The sequence below is a fragment of the Macrobrachium rosenbergii genome, chromosome 10 (genome assembly GCF_040412425.1).
Source record: "Macrobrachium rosenbergii isolate ZJJX-2024 chromosome 10, ASM4041242v1, whole genome shotgun sequence".
NCBI lineage: Eukaryota > Metazoa > Arthropoda > Malacostraca > Decapoda > Palaemonidae > Macrobrachium > Macrobrachium rosenbergii.
Genome location: NC_089750.1, coordinates 66641726 through 66668829, shown reverse-complemented (window position 1 = coordinate 66668829; position 27104 = coordinate 66641726). Strand labels below are relative to the sequence as shown.

The following is a 27104-nucleotide window of genomic DNA, read 5'->3' as shown; positions in this document are numbered from 1 at the left end:
TGCCAAATTCTCCTGTTATTGTAGCTCTTAAGACCTGTGAACATCTTGCTAATGTGAGTAGCGCTAGATTGGAATCTCGTGCATGTGTTGTAATAGCAGAAAGCGGGAGTGTCTCGCCACCTTCAATCTGGAATTAATTCTTCATTTTATTTACCTTTTATTCGTTTGATTGCATCTTCCAGTTTCAAAAACTCGTCATGCCTGGTTTGGACGACTGGACCCTGACACCACATAGAATTGTTGATGGATTTTTCGGTAAGCATATTGTAAAAAGTGACTGTAGGCCTGTGGTATATTCGTTGATGTGATTTTTGCTTGAAGTTTTATTTTTATGAAGCCTGGTATTAATATTTAAAACAGACTATGCCAATTTTCGCCATGTTTTAATAGAGCAAGCCTAAACTACTCCCAGCTCCATAAATAAAATGACTACGTATGTTAGCATAGATAATCAGTAATGCTTACCTCAACCCATAAGGTAGCATGCTAGGCACACCTAGATGCTGACCAAGTATGGCGTTGTTTTGTGTTATTTTCTTTTTATCAGGGCATATTCTAGCCCGGGTTAGCTAAAAACAGTGGCCAGGTTTCATTTCCAGATATGGCTAAGTCTTTGGTATACCCTGTTTTCACCTTGACACCTGTTCTTGGTGTTGGAGTTTGGGTAGATTGCAGAGTGAGGGGTCATGGCTTTGTTGGGGGTGTCCAGGGGGCTAAGCCCCCTCGGTCAAGTCAGGATACAGCATCCAAGGTTAGGTTAGGTTAAGATAAGTCAGGTTAGGTCATATTCCCTCTGCGATGCATGCCAGACTAACGTACGGAGCCAGTTCTTACCCAACCAGAGACCCCTGTTCCCTCAATATCCGCTAGCCCAAACTGACATTATTATTATTATTATTATATTATTATTATTATTATTATTATTTGATTAGATGAAACCTATCCACATGGAACAAGCACACACGGGGGCCATTGACTTGAAATTCAAGCTTTTATGAATGTCGGTTTCAACCTCCCACCTTAGACCCCACACTGCAGCAGTAACTGATCATGAGACAGAGCCAGTGATTTTTCATCGCCCTGGGGGAGACGCGAACCCGCGACATCTGAGTGACATGCCACGACGCTAACCACTATACCATTGGATACCAGCTAACCTGACCTTTCCCACCCTAAGCTAGCCTAGGATGCCACACTGGGGATTTTCCATTCTTTATTGCTCCTGCCTTGACCTACTTCAGTTTATTGCTTACTTTAATTTCATGCTTTTGGTCCATTCGTTTGCATGTTGTTGGAAAATAAATTGCCTATTTTCGTTGATGGTGGTTTAGCTATGGTTGTAAACTGACCAAAGGATTTGGGACGTAATGACAAATGTTTATTTTTGCATCTGATAGAGGTTAGGCTATATTGTATGTCAAGTGTAAAGATGTGCTGTGGCTAGGCCCATAGTTACTAGAGAAATAATTGGATTTGAAGTGTTGCTTAGCCTAATACTTTCAAGATTTCTCTGTTTCTATGTGTTTTTGAGTAAGGAGATACAAGAACCAGTTAATGGGATCAAAGCAATAAGCAGTGGTTTTATGCTCCAGAGATTAAAAAGTTGTGTGTGTGATTTTTCCCTTGTAGTTGTTCATCCAAGAAATTTGAATGGCTACTTATTTATCTAAAATCATCCATGGTTCCCAGAGTTATGTTAGACAATAACGTATGTGCTTATATCCACAAAGTATTTTAACTGCCCTCTAATGAAAGGTAATAGTTGTAAATATCTTACACTTGATGCTTGAATTGTTTTATAATTTATTTATGTGAAATACAACTAAACTGCTTTCCAATGTCTTTGGTCATTTTAGTACAAAAATACCTTTCTTAAAGGTACAGGGTTTTTGTAATTGTTACCCAAACTGGTTTCTGTGAATTCAATAGCTTTAATGTTAATGAGGGTACTGTACTTAATGAGTTTCGTTATTTGCAACAACAGAGGAATGCGGCCCAAGTGGAGAGTGGAAGCAAAAGGCCCAGAAATTTTTTGAAAATGAAGCCAGCAAGCCTTCTGTTTTGAATCGGGTAAGTTGTTTTTCTGTTGAATTTGTGATGTCAGAAATTGATCCAGGTTATTTTATATACCGATATCTTACATTTTTTAACTTCAGCTTAAATACCAAATTTAATCTTAATAGGTGACATTGATTTGGATTACAAGTGTAAGCTTTAATTGTTCTGATGTGGTTTTTGGAGGATTTGTTTCATCCCGAGGGTCCCTTACTTATTTAGTGTCACAGACAGTAGATAGCCAACTGCCCTCTTGGATAGTTCTGGTCATTTCTTGAAGTTGCACATGGCTATTATAAAGAGAAATCAAGAAATTAATCCACTGTATATTCCTGTTGTTGTGTCCATACATATTGCTTGTAGCTCAGAACAATACAATAATGACTTTCTGCATAGGACAGAGTTTTTGAGTCTTTCAGATAAACTTGGTATTTCCTACCATTATACTGAGAGTCCTGTACAGTACTTTGTCTGGAAATCATTTTCGTGCATCAAAATGTTTTCTTACTTCACAGACTTCTTCATTGGACATTATTGTTACAATAAATTTCCACTTTTCTGGAATGTGATATTATGTGTTTGCACCAAGAAATGCTGTATTGAGAAATAATGTACAGCACAGTATATGTATTCACTAATTTGGCATAATGACTTTCTGCTAGTGGAAACAAAAAACAGAATTTACAGGATCATTTTATGGAGTTATTTGAAGAATCCACTTGGTTAAACTGCTCTGAAATGGAAGTACAGTAATACTGTAATTAGTATACTATTGTAAAAGCTTTGTTTGGGTAATTTCATATGAATTTTGTAGATTATGGTTTTTACATTACAGTATTACTTCTTAGTTAGACCTAAATTTTTATTTTATTTTAGCTGCCATGGGTTAATGAAACACCCTTGCATCATCTGCGATCAAATCAAGTGGTGCGATTCAGAGGAATGGTACAAGACATGTTCGATAATGAGTTCTACTTTGACAAGTATGAAGTGAAGGACACAAAAACTGGAGCTGTACGTCTGCGTCCTGGCCGTTACAGGGATATTGCAGAATGTGGGGTATGTAGCATGTCATTCTTAGTATTTCTACGTAGTTGATGCATCCATACAACACTCAGAACTTTATTTGATAACAGTGACGTGTGGCATACAGTTGTCAGTGAAAGATATCTGAGTCATTCTCCTTGGTGAGTATCCTACCACAAGAAGTACTGTTCCACAACTTTACTGTACTCACCATTACAAAAATTGTTTGCTGTTTGGCTCTCATATAAGTAAGGTCTTGGGAAGCTGCTTCTTGTCAACTCTCAGTCTAATTTATGCCACGCAAAACTGGCAGTCTTCGCCTTCTCATTATCTGTTAGCTTTCAACAAAAATGACAAATCTTGTTGAACTTTAATGGGAGGGAGAGTTGTAAAGGACTTTACTTATATGAGCAAGAGATTACAGTATAATTTTCAGTTAGTATTTTTTTGTTTATCTTTGTCCATTTACATTGTCAGTGATATTTGGTGTATGTTTTGGGGTCAAATATTGGTTGATCATTGATGTAGTCTTAAAGGGTTGATGGGTTACAGTTGATTTGAACATAAGCCCATCCCTTAGAAGATGAGTTTTGTTGAATTTACAGTCTTCTTTGCTGTATATTTGATATGGTAAATGAATATAAATAGACATGAGCGATTATAATGTAATAACCACAGCTAGAAATAGTTGTTTGCTTTCAGATAAAATCTTTGAGGTTAAGACAAGTTGTAACTTTGTCATACTGCTTTTTCAGGTTACTGTATATTGAGGTTAAGACAAGTTGTAACTTTGTCATACTGCTTTTTCAGGTTACTGTATATTAAATTTGTATACAAAAGTTGTAATGGTGTGTAGTGTCGTCTTTTCAAAGAATGGAACATCTGTAGACAAGACTGAAAAAACTTTCACCCCCAAAGTTACATTCCTGTCTTTGTTGGCAGTTTCAAGACCGACCATTAGTAAAATTTACAGAAAATCCACATAAAATTGTATGCATAATCTTGCCAGCAAACCAACTGACTCAGTAATATACTACTCCCCATTTAGAAGGTTTTGACAGTGATAACCTACTGTATATTTTTATGGTTCATGAAAATTTTTTTTATTGTTTTTGTTAGGTTTACTGCTGATAAGTTGGTTATTTAGTGCATTTGAACTTATATATGTATTCTGAGGTAATTGTATAGTATAGTTAAAAATATTTAGGCTGACAAAACATTATTTCTTTTTTTTACCAAAACATTTTTTCTGTTTTTATAATGCAGTTTATGACAGATAAGACTCAAGAAATCATATACCTGTACCATAATTGATATTAAATCTCACTTTAGGTTATGCATGCTAATTCAAAGAAGTCACAAACTTTCAGTGATTTATGCATGATTAAATAGTTGGATATGTAGGATGAAAAATAAAGAAAATAATGAAGTGTTCCTGATTGGGTCTTGCGGTTAACATGACGTCCTATTATCCTTAGGTTGGAGAAGAAATAATAATGGACTCTCCTCGTTGCGAAGCAGGAGATCGACTGACTTACTATTGTGTGCCAGTTCCAGGGGAAAACCAGTGGGTTACAGATGTAAGTACTGTACACTGTAGTAGTTATTTGTAATATGGTACATTACTTTAAAAGTAGTAGCTTCAAAGTCAATCACTTTCAATCTTTCCTCCAGTAGAATTTGTGGACCTAGTTTTGAGAAAATTGTTGGCATCATGAATAATTGTAAATAAGGAACGTATACTAAGAGTGTAATGTGTTTTCTGGTGCCTCTTTCCTTGATCGTCATACACATTGGGGATTTTAGCCACAAGAAATAAGAGTAATGTTTTATAGGTTATTTTAAAACATTTGCTCATATGAGAGGTGAAAATTGGAACAAGGTGTAAGGTAAATTAAAACAGCTGGATAGGAAAAGACATTTTGTGAAACTGTTCTCTACCCAAAAGTTCTTTTTTGCAGTGAAAGAAATTTTCAATACTTTCAGTGCAAAGGTGAAAGGGCATTGTGCTTGCGCTGGAATGATAAGGACAAAGAGCAGTCCTGTCAGGGTTCTTCAGTGCTTTCTGTCTTTTCATCTTCATGTTTTCGCTTTGTTCCTTTCCAACCAGGCATCCTAATTTACTTTATGTTTATCTTGCTGTAATTATGACAGCTAATGTCGATTAATCTATAAAAATTGCAGCAGATTTTAACTTACCTGATGCACAACTGTGGGTGTGTTTAAACTTGTATCTATGAATCATAATTTAACATGTTGCTAAGGTTAAGCCATTTTGTGGCGCTGACACTGAAGTAAAAGGGAGGTTTTTTAAGTTTAGAGCTAACATTGTGATTTTTGGTTGATTAAAAATAGTTTTATGCTTTCAGTTGTGTTTATAAAGTACTGGGTGTAGTTTGAATTTGCCTGAAGGAAAACAGTACACACTCACAAAAACATAGACAAAGATAAAACGAGAAGGCAGTTATTGGATTTTGAAGATTTGGGTGCAATGCAAATTCATTTTTGTTTAATTTGTTGTAATTTTAACTTGTTTTGTTTATATATTTTTCTGCCATTTTTAAGTTCTGTTTATATATTTTTCTGCCATTTTTAATTTTCAGATATACAAAGAAAGGAATCCTTGTCTTGATGAGGGAAGCACTTCTGCAAGTAGCTCAAGATTGAAACGCTACATGGGCAGCGAGGAAGAAAATACAGAAACCTGTCAGGAGTCCTCTGGTGGACAATTGACAGAGGACCAGACAGAAAGGTGTGTGAATTTCATAGGTCTTAGTATTTTCAAGATACCGTATACTGAAATTAGCATTCCATTTAGTGTGACATCTGATTGTCCGTATGCAGCATATAGTTATTGCTAGCTGATTTGGCGAGAAGGGAATTCATTCAAAATATTTTGTTTTGATTTATACATTTATTTGTGCACTTTTCCTATCTTGTCTTGGTTTTAATTTGAGTGATACATGCTACCTGTTTCAGACGTTTCTGAAAACTTTTAATCATATTTTTGCTGCACTGATGAAAATATTGTTGATGTCAGTGAAATACAAAAATACTGTTTATATCTTCAGATCAACCCTAGTCCCTTAATGAAAGATTAGCATAGATTACGTAGATAACAGAGTAATATAGTAAGTTATATGGTTATATTAATGTTAATTCATGCTACCAGTTCCTCATTTTCTGTTAGTAGGAAACATTATGCTTAACCATCTTTTTTCTTGGCAAATTGCATGAGTGGATTTAATGAATTTTTCATTACAGATATCAGTGCTGTATTTTATTTTTACATAAGCCTCAAACTGTTAAAGCCAAGTCTCCATTAAATAGTTATTTTTTATATGGATGAAAATTTTAGTTTTATAAGTAATTTTAAGTTTGGTTTCAATATTCTGCAGCATGGAATCAGAAGCAAATAGCCTGTCAGGGGAGAACAAACGCATAAGAACTGCAGGGAACGAAAATACTGAGAATGGTGGGGCCAGCACAAGTAATCAGGGTGCTGCTGTAGACAACTCAACTAATCTGAATTTCCCTCTTCCTGGCATGAAAGGAACTCCATGTTTGCTAAAGGTAGAGAGGCAGCATTTTACAGGCTTGATAGTATCAAAAGGCTTTTTTCCACTAAGATTATACAATGAAATACTTAATGTCTAGTTTCTTCATAGGAGAGACAAGTCTTTTGTGAAATAATTTACAATCTTTTACTTCCAAATTATGGATTCTCATTTCAGATATATGGTGACCAAAGTCTAGCCTTAAATGAAGTTATTGAAGTAGTTGGAATATTATCAGTAGATCCTGCACTTGCCTCTAATCCTGAGCAAGATGGCTCTGATGACTGTATGGGGGCCATGGATATAGAGGAAGAAGCTGCACATTGCCCCCCTCCTTCATTAGTTCCTAGGTAAATTCCCTTTTATTTATGACAAAAATTATTGGTTTAAAGTGTAAATATATAATTCCACACTTGGAAAGTTTTATGTCCCATTTTTTTTTTTTTCAATAGCCATTGAGTCACATATAAGAGAAGGAAGGATGCATTGGTCATATCACCAGGAAGGAAAATGTTTTAAGATTGTCTTATGACTGGCTATATTTTATTTATGCACATTAAATTTTTCATTTTGTTAATATTTTGTAAATATAATTTTGTATATTTAAACTTTTTGTTTACTTAATCTATGTATACTGTATTAACGCAATTTTGTACATTTAAACTGTTGCTTAGTTAATTAATATTTTCTTGTAACCTTTCCAGAATACACGCCTTAACAGTACGAGTACTAAAGCATACCAACCCACTTCTGCCACCTGATCTTCATACTAGCACGGACACTGTAGATAACATAGGGGACATGAGAGAAACCCGGGAGGTTTTGCGACAGATACTGCAGGAAGCTTTAATGGGTGATGCACTTGCAGCTGAGCTGATGATAGCACACTTAATGTCTTCAGTTTATATTAGGCAGGTAAAGAACTTTCTTACAATTTTTTTTAGCAAGAGGTATTATTATTAGTTGAAACATCATGATTGTATAGTATATTTCGTGCTGTGCTTATAATTATTTTCTTTCATATGAAATCCTCAAGTTTGGTATTCTTACGAAGTGCTGCTGCAGCAAGAAAATTCTTGTTTAACTAAAGCCAGATGATGCTTTTATATTTCAGTGAATATTTTTACATTGTACCTGGTATGTTGGGTATAAATTGAATATATTATCATCACCACAGGATGTTGTTGCTGTAGGGAAATATTGCATCAACTTCTCTGGGATAAATAAGGTGCTGCAGGACCAGCAGTATACAACACATTTGTATCAGTTCCTCAGTACCTTAGTGACCCAGTCATATTTTCTCTCCATGACTCTATCAAATATGAATACAAGCACATTCATTCCTAAAAAGGTAATTTACTGTATTATGATTCTGCTTATGTTTTAGTGATCTTATTTTTATGTATGGTTACCTTGAAAACTGAGTATTTCAGGTGTATGTATTTGGACATAAAGTCAAGCTGGCAATTTGAAGACCATGACATTTAAAGTAAAAGCTCTGTCAAATGCAAGCTTAGCTACAGTCATCATTTTGGAGTGTGCCATTTCTGGCCTTTGTATATCAGAACTTTTAAACTTTGGAATGTACAATTTTGTTATAGTCAGAGAAGGACTGTATTATCAGTTTTTTATTCAATTTCAGGACTACAAAGCTAATCGTCTTGTAAGTGGAATTCTTCAGTTGAGCAAACACACTCACTTTATCGTTGATGAAACTGCCCTCACAGCTGGTCAGTTAGATTCTAAAGGTGTTCAGAATTTGACAGCTTTGGGTAATGTCATTAACTGGCAGAAAATCGATTATGACTTCCAGTATCACCCAATTGAACAACATACCAATATTCCTGTTCTTATCTTGTCAGAAGGAAAATCAATGATAACAAGGTTTGTAATTCATGGTCAGTTTAAACTTATATTCGTATTAAAATATCACCCAGTGCATGATCATAAAGTTTAATGTAAATTGTTGGAAATATCCATTATCTGTAGGTTCCTGGATTGTAAATATTTAACTCCCTGTAATCATTTTATCACTGAAATACAGATGGAGATGAAGAACCTGTCACAAGCTAGTTTGTGTGCTCTTTGTTACTAATATCATACATTCTTTCTCAGTTCTTTCTCATACTGTATTATTAATTACATTAGCTCAACAATTTACATTAGTGATGTGTTCTGTAGAGATGTGTATTGTGCATCAAGTATTTCCAAGAGAATTAATAATAACTGTGATGAATGCTATTTGAGGCTGCCTAATTTCCCCAATACAGCTGTCATGTGCCTTTTGTATTTCACAAAAATAGTCATGTGAAACTTAATTCATGATTTTTAACACAAACTAAACCTGTTTTTACAAACAGCCAGAAAACTTACATAATAGACTAAACACTTCAAATTGGGTACTGGAATGAAAATTAAAATTTCATGGAATTACAAATGCAGTTTGCAGGTGAAATAGTATTGATTATGTTGCTGCATGGTGAATATGGTTTGTTTAGTAGAGGATGCCCAGTAACACCATTTGTCAGATAAAAGTTAATCATATGTCAAAATTATGATTCTCAGTCTTGAGCTAGAGTTTTATCAAATTTCAAAGTTTATCATTTATATTTAATCTTCTGACAGTTATGTTTTGACTGTAAGTTTGAGAGTCATTTAAGTTTAACAGGGAATTATTGGAACTCCTTTCTTGTAGATAGCTTTGTCTAATTGTGTATTTTAAATTTCAGTGATGCACAGATTCGACTGACTCCCACTCACACTGATGTTACCTCAGCTTTTTGTCGCATCAAATCAAAATTGACTCCAGATGTTTTGAGACGAATAAGACTTTATTTAACTGCTGCTAGACTCATTGATTATGAACTTTCTGAAGATATGCAAAAGGTAAGATTGTCACCTAAGGAAATGTAGTTTTGAGACTTGTTTTCATATATCTTTGATGTTAACTGTTGCATGGTACCCTGTATTACAGGGAACTGTCTTTGGTAGGGGGATAGTGCCATCAGTGTACCTCACACAGTGCACTGTAGGCAATACTTAACGTTCTTTGCAGCATCCCTTAAGCCCCAAGCTGCAACTCCATTTACTTCATCTCCATTCATATTCTCTTTCTTCCATCTTACTTTCCACCATCTCCCAACAACTGTTTCGTAGTGCAACTGCAAGGTTTTTGTCCTGTCACACCTATTAAACCTTTTTTCTCACAATTTTTTTTACCTAAATTTCATATTCCAGTCCCAATTCCTACAGTATGTCTTGTGCTTCACACTGTAGGCAATAATAAAGGTTCTTTATGTAGTTACTTTAGCCCTATGGCACATTTCTTTCCCCTTGGTCTCTTGCAAACTAGCTGTCCAACTTTAACTTTGCCATGCTCCTATTTTCAGCCCTCTCTCTAAGAAAAAATCCTTCGGCCCAGCCCTGTGAGAATCAGGAATGACTTCGTAATCTAGCTAAACCACTGAACTTCATGAAAATATCATCTTAAACGTTTTTACATTGTTTCCATTTATGGGATTAGGACATACAGAGTGTTTCCTCCATTCTCATCTGTCCTGTGCACTTTTTACCTGAATTCTCTCCATAATGATAAAAATAATAAAAATAACAGGAAAGTCTGTTGTCAGGTTCAGTAAATAAGCAAGTGGAATACTTTAAAGCTTATTGATTATTAAATTTGCTCATTTCTTTTAACAAAATAAATCAAACAGCACAACGTTACTGTATAAGGAGAAATAATTGGAGGAATTAATTGTTAGCCTATTGTAAATTTATTTAACAGCACACTCCAAAAACTGAGTGTGAAGTATAAAAAAAGGAAAAGGGAAATGATATCACAGGCTAAACAAAGTACAGTAACTATTGAACTAAATAAAGTAAGAAGAAATTGAGGAAGAAAAAGCTCATTCATAGCAGACAAACAAATGGTCAGCACTGCTGGACTAGTTTCTTGTACAGTGATGAAGGCCATGGAATCTGCGCTATAGTTTTGAAGTTCTCAAATTAATCCTTGGAGGTTGAAGGTGGTGACTCATCATTGAACTCTCTGTTGTGACTAAGTCCCCAATTAAGTGCAATAATGATACAGGCAAGTGATTCTGCAGCCAAAATGACTTTCACATGAAAAAAATGTGTAAATATAAGCAGTCATTCAACCCCATTCCTAGTTAGAGTCAACAGATTTTTGATTCAGTAAATTTATGGATAAAATTTATTCCAATATTAGAGCAAGTCCCGTGTTGGTCTATAAGTCAGTAGCAAATCCATTCTTTTGTACTAATTATTTAAAAGATATACAATAGATGCACCCTGAGCAGATGATCAATATTCACTTAACGATATAAGACATAAGGGGCCCCATTTAGCAGTTTTTATTTATTGCTCTAAATCGATATAAGACATAAGGGGCCCCATTTAGCAGTTTTTATTTATTGCTCTAAATCTCTTCATGGTGTATGGTTTGCAGTTATTAAAATGAATTAGTTTTCTCAACATTCCTTCAGTTTTACAACAGTTGTCTGCAATAGAAAGTAAACAAACATGCAATCTCTGGCAACTAAAAAATTTTATGGCTCTTCAGAGCTACTATCCTTAAAATAATTTTGTTGCAACAGGTTGATATTTTTCAAATCATATGAAACATATAAATGCTGGAATATGCTTGGTCCATTTTCACATTGTTTGAATGATACAGTGATACACGGTTACTTATAGAGGTAACAAGTTGGGTCAACTACGACCACATTAACTCATGCAAGGACACAGGCTATAAGGAACAGGGTTCACCCAGTTACCTTCTGTCATACGTGTATTCACTCATCCTAATACCAATATCCTCACCTTTTTACCACATTCAGTCATCATTCCCATATTTACTATACTACCTACCTTCACCGAATTTTCTTTGCATATTGTATTCAGTATGTTAAAATTCTGAGAGATGAGGAGGGAGGCCACTTTTGTTGAAGTAAGTGTATGCTGGACTTGTATTTTTTTACAAACTTCTGTCATCCTCAACTCTCCACATGTGCTCAGTTTGAGGACCAGCTGAATGGTCATTAGCTCATTTTGAGTTAAAATAATGGAGCACATTCTCTTCATATCCAGCACCTATAAATACTTATGAAAGTGAATGTTCACATATTAGGAACTATATGCAGTTCAGTTCATTTGTCAGCAAGTAGTTAATTATTTTACAGTGAATTAATTCAGATGTATTATTGTTGCTTTGGAAATGTAGAATTTTTCATAATTATTTTCAGATGGTACAAGATGATTTTGTTGAGAGTCGCAGAAGTGATAATAGCATTAATGCTGAGGATCTTCACAACCTTCTTATACTTGCCAGGTAAATGTTTTCTTGGGTTTAGTTCTCTCAGGAAAGTTTGAGTGACCTAAAAGTAATGTAATTCTCAAGAAAGTTTGGATGGATTTATAAGTACTGTGTTAATGGTTAATATTAACTGTACTGTTTACAGTTTGCTCATCTTTTATAACATGTATTTGTGAATACTGGCATGTTTACCACAAAGCATGATATACTTGTAGTTTATCTTCTTAATATCTTCGTACCCTTGCTGAGAAACTGAAGGGTTTATGTTATTTTCATATTAGACAAGTCCCATTAATATCCCCAGAAACTTTTACCCACTACCAAGGGCTGCCATCATCTCAATAAGCTTGTTTTCTTAGTAGACCATTATGCATACCCACTAACTACATTTGCTCTTTTCCTTGTCACAGGTAGTATTTATATTGCTCTCTTCCTTGTTAAAGGTGGTGTTTATAATGCAGTTATTGTTATTACTTGAATTTGTAAACAATTATTTGGAAGAAAACTGATGAGGGTCAGAAGCTAAGTTTCCTCATTAGGTAGCCATTATTTGTAATGGAATAGAAAAGGAAATAAATAAAGGCAATCAACAGATGGCTTCATCAATGTCAAAAAAGCTAAGGCAAATGTAGATGAAACTGTAGTATTAGAACCTTTCTGTAATTTGTGAAAATGTCCATCAGTAAGACAGCCAGTAAATGTTTTAGTTTTAAATTATTGGAAACGAAAGACCTTTGGTACTATGCAATGTGACATGGCCCCACATATGTATATTAGCAGTTGTTATCCCTACTATTATCCATTTATGTTTTCTCTTTTTCTCATACAGGCAGCAGTAGTAGCATCCTCTGCAAGTTAATGACTAAAAAAAAATTGTTCCATGTGAATGTTTACATTCATCTTAGGAATAATAATCTCCTTGGTAGCAGTTTCTCACTGTTATGGTATACTGTACAAGAGCCACAGATTTACCATCATCATAAACATTTTTATATCACCTTTTTCACCTTTATTTACTTGGACATGAAATAAGCTTTCTCTGCTGTTTTTTGTACTTTCTGCCTGAACTCCTATTATCTTTGTGAGTAAGGGCTTATTTGTTTTATGATTAACCTGTCCAGTCATGTTAAGTTGTTTTGCTAAAGTTGAATCATTTACCTGTTTACAGATTGGTAACGGTGAGCTGTGGTGAAAAAGGCCTAACGTCAGATGTTTGGAGAAGTGTTAAAATTTTGGAAAATGAAAGAAAAATGCGCTTGACTTCCACTAATTAAATAAGCTACCATGTATATATCAGTTTTATTTTTTATAACCATTCACTTTTAGCTTATGCTTTTGATAATTCATACTTTTGTATACTTTGATTAAATGAAAATCAAAATACAAAAGGTTGTGATTTTATTTTTCCGTTCCATTATATAATTACTAAACACGAGTTGGTATACAACAATTCTTTCTAGAACTTTAACAAACATCGAAACTGGTGATGTGTGACAAAACTATGAAAAAAATTACTCAAAAGTAAAATCTGAGAAATAAATGTAGTACAGTAGAATATGGCAACCTGTTTATCATTGAATTACAAGAATTATAGTACCTCTGATACTAGCAATCTGTTGGTGTAAATTCTTAATTTTCCTTTTATGTGCATAGTAATACATTATACCAATTAAACCCCTCTAATATAACTTGGAGTTCGGTACAATCACATATAAAAGGCAGATGCTAAACAGGCTTGTCCATAAGATTCATAATAAAAGGTCATAAATGTAAACAGAACTAAAGACAAGAAACACATTTGTTAATCACTACCAGGATCGTCTGCAGCTTCTGCTTCATCTCTCTTATAGTGCCGGTATTCTGGTTTAAGTTCCCAGGTATTCTTATGAGGATTCTTCACATTGTAGTCACAGACTTCCTTAAGAATCTCCTTCAAATATGTCTGGAAGAAAAATTTTCCTTTTATACTGGTAGCTTAAGAAAAACTTAGAAAAGTCCTAGAGACAAGAACTATATGCATACTGTAAAATTTTTTATATTCAAAGACTAAATCTTTATTACAATTTTTATAAATCTTTATTACAATTTTTATACCATGACATGCTTCTCTATTCAAATCCCTGTGAGAGCTAACATAAATTAATTTAGTTGTCTGATTAAGCTACTTAACAGTAAAACTAACATTTACCAAAGAAACCGTACTTCCATGTGAGAAATCCTGATCACACTAACTATTATAACATATGACCAAATTAATTCTACGTGAATTAATGATCCTGTAGCCCTGTTTGCCCTCCTGAACAAAACTTTGGGACTTGACAACATTAAATTTTACTATAAAATCTGAACAGTATCAATTATAAAGGTATATGGTCAACTGCAAAATTGTTAAATATATTTAGCTGTTGTGCTACTCAGCTGAGAATCTTGATAACTTTAATAAAGACTTTTGTAGTTTCATTTGAATCACTTTAAAAGATTATTTTGTGATACAGCAGTAGCAATAACAAATTTCTGTAATGATGTCAGGGTACTCAATTTTTTAAAGGGAATATTTGCCAAAAATGATAAGACAGTAATGTTCTTGAGCAGTGTCTCCCTCACACTAGCATTTGGCCATGTGATCTACGTATACCCATGAAGATAAAAAAAAAATATTAAAAAGAAATTACTGTACAACAAAGATATATATGAAAATAAAAAAATGAAAAATATGACAGCTTTACTCATTTTTCGTTCTATCATTTCTGCAGCTAGGTTATTCCTATTGCTAGACTGCTGGTGAATTTAGGCAGAGAAAATAACTGGAAAAGGAGCTGGGTACCCAATAACAACCGCAGCTCCTTCTATTAGCCTTTGAGGGAAGAGTGACAACCTTAGACCCACGACTGATAATCCAGCAAAGATTTTCACGTACTCTATACACCTGAGTTCAAGTATGACTGGTAATCTCAGGGGAAATAGAAGAGATTTCTACTTCTCTCAGCTGGTGGCACTCTTGCCCTTCTCTCTAGAATCCTGAATTTGATCCTGATGCAAAGTAGAAATTTAATACCAACTTTCCTCAAATAAAAACTGATGTTTTGGGTGTGGTTCAACATGCAAATAACTAGACCAAAATATTCACTAGGCTACTGATAAAGAGCATACCTTAATGCAATGGTTTGTTTGAAACAAACAAGATCTGAAATGGTTACTGGCACATTTCATAGCTACATAACCATTATTTCTGAAACAACTTTTTCAGTCTAATAAAACTTCATCTATGCTTTCATCTGTCAAAAATTAATTGTAGGACTTGGACACAAATCACTTGAAGAATTATCTGAACTTTCAGCATACTCAGTTGAATATCAGACTTACAAAGAGATTAAATTACTCAAACTTGTTATTCTACATCTTGCCAAACATTTTTAATTCCTTCTCCATACCAACCCCTGAGACTCCATTATTGCAATTTTAAATATTAATCATAATGATACCCTACAGCTAGTAACAGAAACAAATAAAACATTAAAAAACCACAAAACTTAGCACTTACAATGGGTTGACGAGTAAGCTTTTGCAAGTCCTTGATATTGTAATACTGATGTTTTTCAAAGGCAGTAAATAACATCTCCATAACTCTCTCTTTATCATCCCTTGCTTTCTTACCCTCTTGCTTCTTTCTTTCTTCAAGTTCAACCTGTTAGAATAAACAAAGTTGACAATTATGTTCCAAAGCACAATATTAAAACTAAACATTTTGGCAGTCTGTAAAACAGCACATTACATTATTCTAAATTATCCTCGACTAAGGGTATTACAGTAATTGAAAACATGTTCAACAAAAGATGATGCATATTTATGAATCTCATTAATTACATAAACATTTACTTCCTACCAGACAAAGAATTACAAGTAAAAGCCATGTACTGTATACTTACTGTATGTGCATGTTTTGCAGTTGGTCTGTAGGAATTCACAGGCCTATCAATGAAACCAGCTTTCCTGTTTGGCTGTGCTGCTTTGATGACAGCAGCCTTCTTCTGATTCATATAATACCTATCCACTGTAAATGTACACAAATTATAATCTGGATACGATGAAGTCTCCAATATGACCACAAATTATTGAAAAAGATAATAGTCTCGTATCAAATGGTCATAATGAATAAATCAATCTATTGACTACACTCTGGAATACATTAGGCAACTGGTAAATTTAACAATTTAGTAAAATCATGTTTACCATAAGCCTGTACAGTACTTGTTTAATATGGAAGAGAGCCTAGTACAAAGGTCCTCAATACAATACCAGAGAAAGGGGCAATTTGACAACCAGACAGCAGCAAAGTCATTAAATTAGCTACATTTGTAAAATCAAAATGAAAACAGGTTTCGTAGTGCAGTACAGTACCTTATTATTATAAATTAGTTTAACAAGAAGCCTTAAGTGACATTTCCAGACTTTTCAATCCCAATCTCTGTACATAAAACAATTTTGCTGGTAATCTTGCAGATAGCTTATCCTCTTGATATAATAACCTATAAAATCCATAATACTTCACTATACTTTTATTCTTTTGCAATGCATGACTGTCCCACTCCATGTCAAGAAAATAAATATGATAGTTGATCTTTACTGAATCATATTTAACAAGCAAGGAAAGTCCACTATATCTAAAATTAACAAGCAACTGTAAACTCACCTACTGGTTGACATTCAAACTTCTGAATAACTTGTCCTTCCATGTACAGCTTTTCAACTTCTGCTCCTCCTCCATCACCACTCCCACTTGCTGAGAGCACAAAAAGGATAAAGTTTCAATAACAAATCAATTCTGCTCTACAGTTCATACCTTCTTTCCTCCTTCTGTTGAGCTGTTTAATTTTCCTTACATTTGTTCTTTCCAATTTTTATTGGTTTTAACACAAATATTTTGGTTTTTGTGTCAGTACAGTTTCAAAAGCCTGCTCATGTGAACATCAAGTCGGACATGCTTTCGAGTACGACTACCATGATCAAATAAGCCTCAAGATTTAAACAGTTTTTGACAACATAATAGACAGCTGACTTTTATTTCTTCAGAAATGTAACAATTAACAATGACTAGCATTATTTAACTTATCTAAGTGTTTAATTTACAACATACTCCTGTGACATATCATACTTGAGAAAATGTTCAGGCCTTCTTAGCCACCAATGCCAGAAATTCATGCCGTCTACTTTACTGAAAGAAAACCTCACATGATATACTCCTGGTGTACACAGTCAATGCAACACATCTCCCTTATGTTATGAGAGCCAACATTGGCTAAAATATATCAGCAGTGGGTCTTTGAGATCAGGGCTTTGAAGACTGTTCAAGATAGGGATTGAGTAAACAATCTCTATAATGAAGCTTCCTTTCATTTCCTCTTTTTCCCTCTACCTCCTTGCTCGCTTGGTCTTTTCTCCAGTGTTAAGTACACAAAATATCAAATCCAAACCATGTTCTAAGTTCCAATATTTCTTCTCTTATTCTTTCTTCAGGTCTGTCCTCTGCCAGTTTGAAGGCTTTCTTCTATTCTCTTCAATAGTTCTTTTGTGTACATTGATTCTACCATCACATCTCTTTCACTGCATATCCTCATTCCAAGTCATACCACATACAGTTGACCTCGAAAATATGGCATTCTGTGGACTGGGAACTCCCCATAGTCCGGGGACATATTTTTGAATCAGCTGCCATTAGTTCTTGAGCCGTTATGAGGGCGGCGCCATGCATTTCAGTTTTTGGATTTTTTCAGATTTCAGAACTGAAGCTTGTTCGGTAAACACACAAGCACAGTTTACTTCCAACGAAAACATTCCGTGAAACTCAAGAAATTTACGGCATAAAAATGAACCGTAATTTGCTTATAACTGTATATACTCATGTAACTTCCGATCTTGTGTGTCATGCGATCATTAAAATTTTGTCCAAAAACATGATTTCATCATATACATCGTGTATAGTGAGAGATGTATTTTCAGTAGATTACACTAAGCTAGGCTTTCTGCACTTGTCTCGGTTTCGGTTGATACCACTGATAATGACATTACATCCAAGTTAGCTTTTAACTAATAAATAGGCCTAGAAGCCAAAGTTCATTAGGTTAAATGTGAATCTTCACATACATTAAATCAAGCTTGCCAACATTGTGACTTGTCAAAGAACTCACTGCTATTTCTTATAATTAACAGCCACTTACTACTGCGTGCAAGACACTGGCATAAGCAACAGCAAGTATTGGAACAATTAAATCGATAAACAGCCATTTGCCGATGTCAGTTACCGTAACTAACACATGTTTATTAAGGGTTGCATTACAGTTGTTGACTTGTTAAAAATTTGCTAATTTTCCATGGTGACTTCCATAAATAAGAATAAAATAAATCTTTGTTCGTCCTTAACTCAATGGAGAGTATGCCACAAAATTTACGGTTGTACCTGTGGCTGAAGAAACAAATAATGTGCTGGCCACAAAATGTTTTGGAAGAGGCAAAAGCAACATCCGATACTGGCAAAATCACACCTTTACTTCATTAAACTTACTGCATTTATAAATAAAGTAAGTTGCATTTTTAAGACATTACCCTATCAAAGAATGAATTAGACAACAAATTATTAAAGGAAAATATTTAATTATGCAAAAATGGGATAAATAAATGAAAAAAAATAGTAAGATTTAGATATCTGAATCAAGCTGTGCCTAACATAAACTCATTGCAAGTCATTACACTTGCTGGCCTATGCTTCATACACTAATTCACATCAGAACAATTTTTCCACAAAACTTATTGTCTATAAAAGAGACCTCTGAGCTTAGTATAAGCAAAAAAACTCATTAAAGCATAAACTGTCCCTGACTTATAACTTGCTCAACTTAGGTACGTCTATCTTCACTTAAAATATGAGTTGTACTGTAATGCACAACATATATAAAAGAAGCAATAAACACATATTTCCAAATTTATGTCAGATGACTGGAAATACAGTATTCCAGTCATACATTCAGGATTATCCAAAAAGAATGATCTCATCTCCAACATATACAACAACAGAGTAATCAAACCTAAAAAAAAAGCACAGAGAACATAATACCAGAGAATGGTTTGTTGTACGAACATACTACTTATAACATCATAACATGAAACTTCAGCTCACCTGGGACGTGTGAAAAAACACCCAATGTCATCTCCTTGATGGGATGCAATATAAACTTGTGCTCCCTTGGAATCTCTTCATCATTCAAATACTGCTCTCCACATGAAAAAGTTACTTGAGGCAGCCTACCAGGAATTCTGAAACAAAAGTATATAATAATTAACAAAGGACCAAATAATAAAGTTATTTTTGTTCACATTCATTACTGAAACCATTAACCGTAACATTATACAAACATTAATGCTGCACTAGGATACAGTATACATTATATTATGTGAATTATGCAATGAAATAACATAAAAAAGTATTACAGTATAGCTAAAGTTATATGGAGCAGCTCTGGTTTATTGGGGCAACTCTGGCTTCAGCCAATTTTCTAGTCAGAACCTACCACTAGATGGCGGTAAGCTCTGACAAGAAAATTGGCAGAGGTACACACAACAAAAATGGCGACACGATGAAAAGTAATATTTATCATTTTTTACACATTTCTGATGTCAGTTTTGGCGTGGCAGAACGGCACTTCGAGCATTATCCGAATTTTGAATGATTCCTGGCAAGTACGTATGTTCTGGCAAGCAGTAATATTGCGCTGCGTGCACTTCCCACAGGGGTTACAGGGGACGAAATTTGACCCCTAACCTCTAGTTATTGACGATTTACTATCCTAACCAAGATAATCCTACTATACCCCCCTTTTATTTTATATATAAAAAATACATGTACCTTATTTGAAATCGGAATTGTCGGACCATTCTGGCAAGTTGATTCTTCTTCTTTTGTGTTGGTCAGCGGGCACTGGCTATTGTACCGCGACGCCCTGTATTTTTTGAGTGTCACCGGAATAAGAACAGACCACTAAAATTGCCTAAAAGGCCACTTTTCATCAGAAACAAACACAATTCACTTTCATCGTCACATAATTTAACCAAATCAATAATAGTGACTGGATTTGCAGTGGCATGTTGAATGTGAGACGGATGTGAAGACGCCATGTTAACAGTTTGAATTCTGTGCTAGAATGGGGTCGCTTGGGGTCGCATGAGGTCGCTTGGTGGGTCGAGGTAGAACTACTTACCTATGCGGAGGGATCTGGTTGGTTGTTGTTGCCCCAATAAACCATAAACAACCCAGTTATACATTTAACTGCTTGACTGATTTTTACCAACTATGGTCATCAATGTCCATCCAACCTTTAAAATAACATACTTCAAAAATACAAACCCACAATTAATTGTGTTAAAACAATATGGATGCATGGCACACTTCAACTTAAATTGAGTCATTCATTAGACAAGCAATCCTGAGTTATTCTCTCAAGTGAATATCCCTACCAACTGTCCCAAACATCATTCACTGCTATGGTGAAATGAAGAACGAATAGATCAAGACAAATGGAGGATCTAAAAGGAGAGCACTTCTAGTAAAATAGAATGTTGGTATTTAAGGAATATGAAAATTTAAAATTTTACATATTTATGCCCCATAAATACAAACCTCTACCTTTACCTGTCATAGCTGGGTGCTAGCCAAATTGTAAAATAAGTAAATAAAACGTTTTGAGTCATCCTGTCACTTCACCTCTCCACTAACTTCAGCCATACACCTAATAGATCACTGGGGATTTCTGGCAGGCAAAACTGCACATCTTTCTTCTCAATTACCATAGGGAAACTGCTGCTTTGATACCAGTATCTCTGATCTTATGGCACCTAATGTTGGTGAATCTATGCATTCTCTCCTCAGTTTGGTTGTATCTTCTCTTATGCGATCTAATTGAGGGAACAGGCACACTAGTCATTCCTAGCTGCTGGTACTCATGACTTCTGAAGATGTTCGAGATTGAAAGAAATGCTTTTACAAGTCAAAAGAAACTCTAGAACCCATCTTGCTTCCAAGAAATATTTTTCACAATAAATTCTCAATATTTTAGTACGTAAAATTTTCCTCCTCTGTTCTACATACAGGTTGATCTCATAGGCCAAAAAGGATTGGCCAATCTCTTTAGCTTTCACTTCTTATCTAATTCTTCTTTTAGTGATTTCATTACCCTTGATCATCCTACCCTGCTGCTATATCTAGTGCGGCATCTGGTCTCGATCGTGCTCCTTCAAAGTTCCAAAACAAATTTACAGATACAGCGGCTCCTGTGCTTTCCTGTCTTTTTTGCCTGATTAGTAATTACAGCATCTATCCTTCCTTCAGGAAAGTGCAGTGGTTTAGCCTATCTCAAAAATAAGCAAATGACCTAATCCACCCAATTAACATACTTTGCTCTAATTTTATTCTAAATGTCATTCCATTGCCTTACATTCTACCAATGATAAGATATTCAAAACTTAAGTATTATATATTATATAATGCTCTAGCTTTTTGAAAGGTAATTCCATTACCTTAAATTGTACCTTAATCACTTTCTCACATGCCTTAAATTCAGCTCTCTTCTTTGAAATTTTTATTCCATACGCACCCTTAGAAACATAGGCCTCTGGAGAATTTTCATAATTTTATGTTTGTAAATAGTGCATCTACTCCTTTCTCCATTATTAATGGTGTTTCTCAAGGTTCTTTTCACTATTCTAAATTTTTTCCCTTCTTTATAAATGTGCTTCTTTAGTCTAAATTCAAGTTTTAGCTGGTTAATTCCATGTAATGAAAATCTAACTCAACCTCTCGTTGCTGGGTAACCAATTGGCTCTTAGCCACGTAAAATAAACCTAATCCTTCGGGCCAGCCCTAGGAGAGCTGTTAATCAGCTCAGTGGCCTAGTTAAACTAGGGTATACTTAACTTCTAGTTGGAAGCCTTGTCCGTATGAAGGAGAGCAAAAGAAAATGCAGATGATAGCAATGCCCAAAGCTTTTCCAAAGGTGAAACAAAAATGAAACATCATTTCTTACAAAAATTCACTATGTAAGTAACAAAATAACCTTTCAAACAAGAGACAATACCATCAGAATATACTCATGACTCTGGGTTGAAAAACCTGGTATTATTCAACTATGTTGTGAATTCATCTGAATCTGCATCTTAACCACTGAATGATATATTCAAGGGTATAGATTTCCTCACATTTACATGAGAATGTAAAATAAGTGCTACATGATTTTGTTGGGCCAATTGTACTATGATCATACAATCCACATTCTGAACCAATATTACTCATAATCTTAGAATATACACTTCCTTACAATATATACTTAATTAGAATATAGTACCCTTCAAACTTACTTTTGAATTTTGAGCTTCCCAACTTCTGCACTATTTCCAGGATTTTCAGCCCATTTCTGTCGCATGTATTTTGGAATCTGAAAATGTATATGTATTACAGTACTTAACATTTACTAAGAAATATAACATACAGAAAATCCCAACTAAAATATTCAAACAAGATACTGCACATCATATGGTTAATTACATTTATAAAGACAAAAAGAAATAGCTTAAGAAAAATAAACATCCAACTAAGCAATGACCATATGCTTCATACAGATATATATAATAATTTAAAATCTGAAACAGATCATCACACTTTTACCCAATTAAGACATCTATGTGTCATATGTCAAAGATGAGTATTTTTAAACACCTTCCACTTTTAATTGCAGTTTTACTTCAAGTATAAATTCTGTTTATGACGGTCATTCTCTAACTTCTTGGAAAATATTGTTTCATCTAAAGCGGAGAACCCTTATGATTTCTTCAAAAGCATGGCATTAATCCCTCAACAAACCAGTAGCAATATAATAGTATGGTGAACATTCATGAGGTGAAACACCCTGCACCTAGTCTTTCCATAGGTGCACATAAAGGAACTTGTTGCAAAAAGAAATTTGTATATATCAGGAAAGACCAACCTCCTACTTTTAACAAAATACAATCTCTAACCTACCAAACCTAAGATAAGGAGTTAGTTTAAGGAAATTCAATGAGAGGACAGAACTGAAGTGTACATCTCTGCTACCATGGGCTCAAACTGAACCCAGATATGAATACTGAGAGGAAATGCTTGCAACAGCATAGATGATTTGGAGAGATTTCTAGACTACTGGTATATTCACCAGTAGTTTAGAGTATCCCATTCATATACTAAGTAAACATTTAAAGTGAACATACAAACTACACACCAAAAAACATTGGCACTTCCAGAGAAAATGGAGATTCTGTGGTCAGGCAATATTTGTAAAGTTATGTAGATCAGAGATCATAAAAGAGCACTGCAACCAAGGTGGGATTAATTTAGGATTCAGAGTATCCTTTTAGGTAAAGTGGCATAAATTTTTTCTGGGGGGGGCGGGGAATTTCTTTCATTAAATAAATTAGGACAACAAACACACACTGTTTATAATACTTTTCTCATGTTTGGACTTTAATTCCCAAATGCTCTTACCACCAATAACTTCTCTTGTTTTTACCACACCAAAACACCACAGCTTAATAAAGTTCCACATAATTCACAGTTGGATAAAGGTAAGAGGAATCGCCAAAAGGAAAACTGCTTTGACCCAACAGTGATGAACTAGGCTATAACTTATCCAACGAAATCCTAGCCTAAGCTTGGGTATCTCCTGGAAATGTTATCCCAAGCTAACTACGCTGGCATAGGCTAATTAGGTTATGTACAGTAAAGAGCTTAACAATGTTTAAATATGTGCTTAGTCAGTCCCAATTGGGGCGGGGGAGCATAAGGAAGGGGATATGGGTGAAAAAGAAATCAAAGCAGTATGAAACATGCTCAAAATGGCTTTAATATTTTCCATTGCTTTGCCTAAATGAAACTTTTCTGAGTAGAACTATAGTGTCACTGTTTTTCTATAGTATTTTATTTGCTTATCAAGAATTTAGTGTTATTTTTTGGAGGTCAACTACAATTAACCTGTAATTAACCTCAAAACTGATATTTTATGCTGGCCATTCTGGAATGCTATCATGCATGCACAGTGTTACAGGGGAACTTTTGGTAAAAAAGTGTGGTTTCCTTCACCAGGTGGGTCTGGGGGGCAGAGCCCCTGGCTAAGTAACACAGCCTACTACGTTAGGTATTTAAATCGCTGCCACGGAGCTACTACTCAGATTTACCCTAGGTTAGGTTAGGTTAGGGTTGGTTAGGTTAGTATAGTTCCTTTTATAATAGGTTTCCTTAGCCAGTCCCTTCTTGAGCATATGGCTCGCATATGCCTTGAGCATGCACGGAACCATTCCAGGGTGGCCATCATAACCAGGATTAATAGAGTACAGGGTTAGACCATCCCGGTGTTTCTGTGCATGTTTGTGACGTCACTGGTATGCACCGTAGAAGAAAACCAGGAAAACAAAGAAATGAAGGGTCACTATGGTAATTGTTTGCCCACAGACATTATGTCTCTCTTTCACAACCTTAGGTGAGAGAGGTCCCTGCCAATCTCCAGGTACTGCTGAATTACAGGATTGATATAATCCTGAATTAAAGGATGGATATAATCCGCCATACGTCTTTTTATTGCTACTTGGGTAATACAGTAGGCCTAACTGTGTAAATCCAGACCAGGTGTGTCTTCGTTTCTTTTATGATTCTTACATTCTTTGGTTAATATATCTACATACATACATACATACATACACAGAGACATACATATAATGACAGTCTTACCTATAATCAGCAACCTACATCATTCAACGTAAAAAGGGGTAAGAAAATTCTGTTTAAATTTCGTGCTGTATATGAATCCTGGTCGAATTAATCCTGGGACTGACCAGGTGAAGAGCGCCTTAATTCAGGTTAAGAGGGTTTCCTTGTTCTTCACTCTGGTGAAGTCAAATACTGACTGATGACTTCACCTTTACCTGAACCTCAGCCAGATGCAGCCAGACGACGTCATGGGCGAGATTGTCCTTATTTTGGTCAGAAGCAGACTAACCCTGTACTCTATTAATCCTAATAATAACTACAACATGTCTGCTCTCTCTCTCTCTGTTTTACCCCAACCATAACCCACCGTTCCAAAACGGTCAGCGATAAAGATGTGCGGGTAATAATAACTCACCGCCATTAAACAACACCTCCTTCATCAGCAACACTAAAAGTATTGGAAAACCCTTTATCAAAAACACGGTCGGCTTAGCGTACGCTACGCTACTCTTAGGCTTAGAATGTTGACCTCCTTACCCACAACAACTACATGAAATTGGCTAATCCAACTCCAAGTTTAGGCTACGCTTTAAAAGAAAAAAACAATGACTTACCTTTACCAACCAAACGCCTCTGCCTGAATTTGTTGTATCCAAATCATGGCTCATTTTTCTTACAGATGGTTAGCCTGCAAGACCCGATATGTTATAACAAAGTCGTAACGTATCCAAACCGTTCTAATCAGGTTCTGACAATCTGGACGTTTTGAGAGAAAGAGACGTAAACAGAAGAGGGTGCGTTTTTTATGATCTCATGCTGAATTTTATCTTTTATTTATATCAAAATGTAAAAATATTCTCTATAACTCTGATAAATATATTATATTTAATATTAATAAATTTTTAAACATAAATAAGACATCACATATAGGTATTTTATTTTTATTTCCATGTAATTTTCCATGCATTGCTTAAGGACTGTCCCTAGTCTGTAAAAGTAGAAATAGTAGTAAAACCAAGATGTTGCAACGGCTCCCTGTCTCGTTCTTAAATTGTTTGAGCCTTGCTTAGTTGTTGCCTTCTTCATTTATGCAGTCATAATATTCTTTAGATTTCTGTCATGTCTTCAGTTTCTTCTCTGGTAAGTTTTAAATATGAAAAAAAATTAATATCATGTTCACAGTATGAAGTGTTCTCAATCTTTTATTTCTTCGTCACACAAGATCAATCTTGTATTTTTCCTTGCATATCTTCCTCTGCCTCAAGGTTCCAGTTTATTCAACTCGTCCTGTAATTAAGTCCAACTTACATGAATTGTCTTACTTGAAGTTGACAATGTAAATCTCTTCTGGTATGCTTTTCCAAGCATAATCCTACTGCAACTTTTATTCAGTAAAGGTATTTTGTTTGCCATTGGTTTTGCTTTAAGGAAATGCTTATTTCACTATATATTAAAGCATTTTTTCTTGAATATGTCCATTTTTCAGTATTTCCTTTCCTCCTCCACTAGGGTTGCCACCCGTTCTGTAAAATACAGATTCGTTCTGTATTGGAGAGCGAGATGTTGCGTTCTCTATTGAACCAATACAGAACGCCATTTGTTCTGTATTTGGATGTCTGAATGTTATTATTTTAAAATTACATGAGCTTATTTTTCAGTCAATCTTCCCAGACTGCAAAATTATGTGTTTGTCGATGGTTGCCTTCGATACGTGTAAAATACGCGGCAAGATGGCACGCGGCATAATATGACTCATGAGCGAGTGAGCGACGAGAGGTCAGTCTCGCCACCCACTAACCCATTACCCTTAGCCCCCACCCCCCTCCCCCAGCAGGGAATGACCGATATCCATAGCCTGTTTCCCTGATTCACTGAAAATTTCTATGATGTTACTTTTCAATGGCTATTGTAGTTTAGCAGTGGAAATAAATCCTGCATTTTTTTATGGTTCTGAAGGAATAAAGTTAAGTATACCTTAGTTTAACCAGACCACTGAGCTGATTAACAGCTCTCCTAGGGCTGGCCCGAAGGATTAGACTTATTTTGCGTGGCTAAGAACCAGTTGGTTACCTAGCAACGGGACCTACAGGTTATTGTGGAAACCGAACCACATTATAGCGGGAAATGAATTTCTATCACCAGAAATAACTTCCTCTAATTCTTCATTGGCCGGTCGGAGAATCGAACGCAGGCCCAGCAAAGTGCTACCGAGAACGATATCGACCCGTCCAACGAGGAACTGTATAAAATAAACTTGATGGTATACATATATATATTATTTCATTGTCTGTGTCACAGCATGTCATTTAGTTTTGAATTTCTATAGAATTGTCACTTCACTGATAACTGACAA

General features: G+C 35.0%; 2 protein-coding genes across 2 annotated transcripts; one reads left to right on the top strand and one right to left on the bottom strand.

Annotated features, from left to right (window-relative positions):
• The first annotated feature begins 50 nt into the window (after positions 1 to 50).
• On the top strand, positions 51 to 13361 carry LOC136842754 (mini-chromosome maintenance complex-binding protein). The gene is made up of 13 exons (XM_067110527.1): positions 51 to 255; positions 1985 to 2070; positions 2932 to 3114; positions 4560 to 4661; positions 5685 to 5833; positions 6480 to 6654; positions 6816 to 6988; positions 7343 to 7553; positions 7816 to 7989; positions 8281 to 8522; positions 9368 to 9524; positions 11903 to 11988; positions 13142 to 13361. Exons 1-13 carry the CDS (start codon positions 198 to 200, stop codon positions 13245 to 13247), a joined length of 1902 nt encoding a protein of 633 aa, XP_066966628.1. The 5' UTR covers positions 51 to 197; the 3' UTR covers positions 13248 to 13361.
• Positions 13355 to 25534, bottom strand: TfIIFbeta (transcription factor TFIIFbeta). The gene is made up of 7 exons (XM_067110528.1): positions 25366 to 25534; positions 22375 to 22451; positions 19145 to 19281; positions 16664 to 16753; positions 15900 to 16024; positions 15515 to 15658; positions 13355 to 13915 (listed from the first exon to the last, which is right to left on the bottom strand). The coding sequence occupies exons 1-7, from the start codon at positions 25417 to 25419 to the stop codon at positions 13775 to 13777; spliced, it is 768 nt and encodes a 255-aa protein (XP_066966629.1). The 5' UTR covers positions 25420 to 25534; the 3' UTR covers positions 13355 to 13774.
• Between the last annotated feature and the right edge of the window lie 1570 nt (positions 25535 to 27104).

What these genes read in the sequence shown, in the direction of transcription:
- LOC136842754 (XM_067110527.1), top strand. Translation starts at nt 198, where the DNA reads ATGCCTGGTTTGGACGACTGGACCCTGACACCACATAGAATTGTTGAT. An exon ending in ACAGAGGACCAGACAGAAAG is followed by an intron (nt 5,834 to 6,479) that starts GTGTGTGAATTT and finishes AATATTCTGCAG; the next exon opens with CATGGAATCAGAAGCAAATA. An exon ending in CCTCCTTCATTAGTTCCTAG is followed by an intron (nt 6,989 to 7,342) that starts GTAAATTCCCTT and finishes TAACCTTTCCAG; the next exon opens with AATACACGCCTTAACAGTAC.
- TfIIFbeta (XM_067110528.1), bottom strand. Translation starts at nt 25,419, where the DNA reads ATGAGCCATGATTTGGATACAACAAATTCAGGCAGAGGCGTTTGGTTG. An exon ending in GGGAAGCTCAAAATTCAAAA is followed by an intron (nt 19,282 to 22,374) that starts GTAAGTTTGAAG and finishes CTTTTGTTTCAG; the next exon opens with AATTCCTGGTAGGCTGCCTC. An exon ending in CTGCAAAACATGCACATACA is followed by an intron (nt 15,659 to 15,899) that starts GTAAGTATACAG and finishes TTATTCTAACAG; the next exon opens with GTTGAACTTGAAGAAAGAAA.